This window comes from Austrofundulus limnaeus, unplaced genomic scaffold (assembly GCF_001266775.1).
Source record: "Austrofundulus limnaeus strain Quisiro unplaced genomic scaffold, Austrofundulus_limnaeus-1.0 Scaffold163, whole genome shotgun sequence".
NCBI classification, from domain to species: Eukaryota; Metazoa; Chordata; class Actinopteri; order Cyprinodontiformes; family Rivulidae; genus Austrofundulus; species Austrofundulus limnaeus.
In genome coordinates, this window is record NW_013952565.1 from 1,026,234 (window position 1) to 1,031,233 (window position 5,000).

The window sequence follows — 5,000 nt, forward strand, 5'->3', positions numbered from 1 at the left end:
ACAAAATACAATTTTTGTTAACATTTAAGTCAAAACACTATATTTGCCTATTTCTCCATTTACCACTTTTGGACTTAATCCTCGTTTCGATGTGATGGGTCACATACATAAAGTGCAAAATCATATTTCTATTAAAATATATAAAAATTTATTTACTTACTACAATACGTTTTGTAACCTGGACATGTGTCCCCCTTTGCTAATCCAAAGAAATGTTTAGTTTTTAAAAGAGAGCGGATCAAAGCGACGGAACCTGAGGAACGGCCTGAACAAAAACAGTGTGTGTTTGTACATCATGCGTAATGCGCTCCCCGTGTTTCAACATAAAACAGGCAGTTCATTTCCGGCAACTTTACTAAATATAGACCAGGAAAACGCTTGATGAAAATGACCCAAAACAAAAACAACGTGAGACCTGGTTCAGCTCGAGAAGGTTAGGTTAAAAATGATCATCTGTTGAAGTTTGTCTTACTACGTTTACAACACGCTCGCAACGCAGCGGTGATGACAGAGGACGTAAAAATATGTGCTTCCGACAAGTAATTGGATTCATTTTTTTAACTGTTTTAGTCAAAGTTGAAAATTTTACAATGACTTCTGCTAGTCTTTACTTTTAAAATAAAACTGATTCCGAACAAATCCCTTCTTTGCATCTCTTTGTAAGTCTGGCTTACCTGGGGTTGTAGAGGGCATGTGGGTCTCTCATGTGGTTGGCTTCTAGTGAATCGTAGCTCTGGTGCATCCTCCAGGCGCCAGCGCCGCATTTAACATATGTCGACTTGGAGTTATCTTCGCTGCTGCTGTTCACCAGTGGCCCCTTCGATAAGTTCATTCTAGAGGCCGGGGGAATTTGAGAGGGGGGGTGTAAGAAAGGACAGCAGTGAAAATGTAGCCAGTCGAGAGGAGAAAAAAAAAACAACAGTTTTCCTTCAGTTCTTTTGGAATGCCTGCATATAAAATAATGCAAATACTTTAAACTGAAACAAAATTGGGTTTTTTACTTCTCTGGTGACATGAAATGAAAACATCACGGAACAAAAACAGCAGTCTTTACCAAAAAGTTCATTTTTCTCCCCACTTTTTACAGAACAGCCACTAACAGGACATGTTTTTATATAAATGTAGCAAGGAATGACTGATAATGTGGGTAAAATGTATTTAATGGACACAACATGCAGACAATCACCTCTTCACATGCTCATTTTGCTTATTTGATTGCTCTCAGTGTGTGAATTTATAGCAGATTCATACAGAGAGACAGGAACACAGGGGAAAAAAAACCTTTGCCCGCCAAACAACGACTGACACAAAAGTCGACATGCTGAGCACACAACCAACAGGCAGATGCAAAGACAGCCCTCAGAGAACTGCACAGTAGAAAAAAGGTAATTGTTAACCAGCAGAGGGTTTTGGCCTTTTGTGTTAAACACATTGAACACATTTCAATCAAATGCTTCAAATCAAATCAGCTTTGATTTGACATGAAAAACATCTATCTGTGCACGGAAAGCTCAGAAAAGCTGCATGCAGCTTCAGAGGAGTTTCATTAGTTTCAGCCTTGGAAAAAATGTTTCCCGAATGAGAAAATAAAAATGGAAATGTACATGTGGTGGGACTGCCCATCCATCAATCAAAGCCGGCACTGACGTCAGGGAAGGAGACGTCGCAGGGGTGATAAGGTCAACGTGGGCGACTGAATTAAAATCACCTCGTTGTAGAAAATAAAAAAAAAATACTTGTGTTGCATAGAATGGCTGAAATAAAAAAACAAGACTTTCTAACAAATATCGAGAGAGAAAAGAGAATACAGGCCGTGTCTGACGGTGTTAGGTAATTTAGAGACAAAAAAAATCAAACAGCTACGCAAATGCAAAAAAAATAGATATTTATAAAACAAGAGCTCCTGGTGCTTTGCCAATATGTTGAAATATTAACCTTAAAAACCCATGTTCAATTGATATGTAGTGATAAAAACTGGACAATAAGTTTTCACTAAATTAAATGAAAATGACCTTTCATATGTACTCTGGTGTGTGACCAACAAACACCATGAGATCACCAGAGCTCGATGGTGAATGTGACGTAGACACCTGTTTACCAACCAAACAACCGGCAAGTAGTCATACAGTAAGTGTGCGTCTGGTAGTGAGACATTGTTCCACTGTGGAGCCTTATTTAGACGTAGACAGAAAAGTGGACCGAGCAGTGACTTATCTGACAGCCTTACCTCGGTCCGCACACTGAGCAGGGCTGATGCAGCGAGAGGTAGAGGGTCAGAGTGTGTAATATGTAGGTTTTAGTTCCACTCTGGTGAATAAGTGGAATCAATATCTTTCTGCTGCCACTGCTGCTTCAGACACTTATTGGCTTTGGTTGCAGAATCACAATGCTATATAGACAGGCAACACTTAATACTGTTGGTTTTTTTTTTATTGGGGAGTGTCCTGGTATCACACCAGATTCAGGTACATCCAGTTCCAACGGTACGCGTTTGAATCCCCGTTTCCTATTTCCTCGTAAAATTAATACTTTTTAAAATCCTTTATTATTTAATAGGTCAGTGAAGAAATAAATAAAGAGGATTAAAGAGATTAAAGACAATAATATGTCCATCAGAAGATCTGCGAATTTTGACGTGCTTAAAAAGCAAAAAAAAAAATTGTTTACAAATTTGAGCGATAAATCTCTGGTACAATATTTTGGCTACATTGCAAAAAGGTTTTGTCCATCACTCGCATTAACCTAAAACTACCGGGGATTACGGAGAGATAGTCTGTTTCAATGTGTCACAAGTTATAACCAAGTCCTTGGCTATTCCTCCGGTTTCGGTTCAGTCTACAAGGTAAAAATTTGCTTAAAAATCATCTCAGCATCAGCTGAAAATCCTTCCCATTTCTTTTTCCCGCAGTATGCGTAGAAGAAAAAGGAGAAAAATTAACTATTTTTTTCCAAGTCTATTTGTATGACGACTATTTGAGTAAATGAATTAAATTAATTAAAGCATGCATGCATTAAAAAAAACATATTCCGTGTGAATATTTAAGAATGCGTGTGAAATAAAAATGGAGAAGAAAAGACAGAATGAATCAATGTGATTCTACCTAACCTATTTCACGCTCTTGTCAGAACGCATATGCAGCATTAGCGCATTCCCTTTGTGTGTGTGTGTGTGTGTATGTGTGTGTGTGTATGTGTGTGTGTGTGTGTGTGTGTGTAAGTGAAAAAGAGAGAGAGAGAGAGAGCAAAAGTAGGGAGGCAGGGCGATCGAGGGTGTCTTTCTGATGCTCAGTGACTCACTCATGTGTTGCTGGTCCATCTGTGAACTGAATGACCACAACACAGTTTGTGTGTATCCTTGTGTGTGTGTGTGTGTATGTTAAACATGGTGATGTGGTGATTGATGAGACAGTTGTCATTCTTGCTAATGCAAAACCCACCTATCCCCGACGGGAGCAAATGCAACAACACACACACACATAAAGCTGCAAAATGCCCTGCCTAATTACCCCTGTAGTCAGGGCAGGGCGATGTCTTACAATCACATGTAAAGTATGCAACTCTAAACTTACATAAACGAAGCTCTAAACATGTTTGAACAGCTGATTAAAAAAAACCTGAACACTAAAACTAAACGTAGAACTTATGAGACAAACTGATTGGCATTATTATGATAAAAGATCTTGAACACAAACATCTTCTCCTGCATAAAAGAAGTAACAAACATATGTCCTTGTTTCTATTCCTGTTTTTTTTGTCTCCTCGATAAAAAAAAAAACGTGTCTCCCATTAAAATGACTAATAAATTCTCACAAATCCTGGGTGGACGAGGATATTCAGATATGAGTGTGTGTGACTATGTTGGCCTGCGCGTGACTACACATGCATCAGGGCAGGTGGGGTTTGATGCAGCCCTGTGTGTGTTCGACTGGATGTGTGTGTGTGTGCATGTTAGCGTTAGCGACGGGAGCTGTTAGCGGGGCAGGCGGCAGATGGGCTGTCGGCCTTAATAGGGACTGAGCGGGTGCAGAAAGGTGACAGCTTCACAAGGGAGGGGCGTGTGGAGAGGGAGGGGAGGAGTGTGTGTGTGTGTGTGTGTGTGTGTGTGTGTGTGTGTGTGTGTGTGTGTGGTGGAGGTGGGGTTGAATCGGGAGGACAGAGATAAAGGAAAACTAAATTATCGGCAGAGGTGAAGAAAAGAGCGGATCAGTTCCATGTAAGAACGCACCTCCTCCAGGCAAAAACTGTTTGTCCTGATTTATAAAAATCCCTTAAAATACATTGAAACAAGTAATTTTATCTCTAAAAAGAGAATTACACAGAGCTGTTATTATTGTGCATATGTTCATTTTTTTCACATATCAAATGTGTCCCATCAGACCCATGTTATCGCTACAGATTATAGAAAATAGTTACACAAAAAAAAACCCAGTTTAGGTGGTAAAACATCACAGTAAATGTGAAAGGTTTAAAAAACAAAACTAAAAGCTGTGGATGTCCTTATATTTTTGTTTGAAAGTTAACTTCTAATAAAAAGTATTACTTTTCATTCTGTTATTTGAAACCGAGTGGCTCTAAAATGATAAAAATATAAGAAAAAAAACTTTATCATATGTGGGATTATGTATTGTAATTAAATAAATAACCAATCTGCAAAGGAGCTGAATTGTTGGAAGGGGAAACACCACAACAGACTTCGTGATAAAACACGCCAGCTAATTGCTATCATAAACAACGTACAGGCATTCATCAATTTATTTCGCAGTAAGAGTTAAACGAAGGGCTATTTACCCCCACCCTCAAAAAAATAAATAAAAAACTGACGAATAAAAGTTTTAAATAAAATAAAGTTTGAGCCTACTAGGCAGAATATTTTAAAAAATGTATTTAGTTTATCTTACAGAACTGCAACTTCTCGCAATGTGACTAAAGGCCTTTTTCAGATGTTTGAGGGAAATTACGTCTTAGCATTTATTTGTGAATACGTGCTAATGATGTGAGGA

The 5,000-nt window shown here is 38.6% G+C and overlaps 1 protein-coding gene across 5 annotated transcripts in view; it reads right to left on the minus strand.

The window, feature by feature from the left end:
* Positions 1-5,000, minus strand: part of esrrga (estrogen-related receptor gamma a) — a 96,953-nt gene that overhangs the window by 86,203 nt on the left and 5,750 nt on the right. For all 5 annotated transcript variants that reach the window (XM_014017212.1, XM_014017213.1, XM_014017211.1 and 2 more), the window contains exon 2: positions 675-833. In XM_014017212.1, the coding sequence (XP_013872666.1) occupies positions 675-833 (159 nt within the window). The remainder of the gene's footprint in view (positions 1-674; positions 834-5,000) is intronic.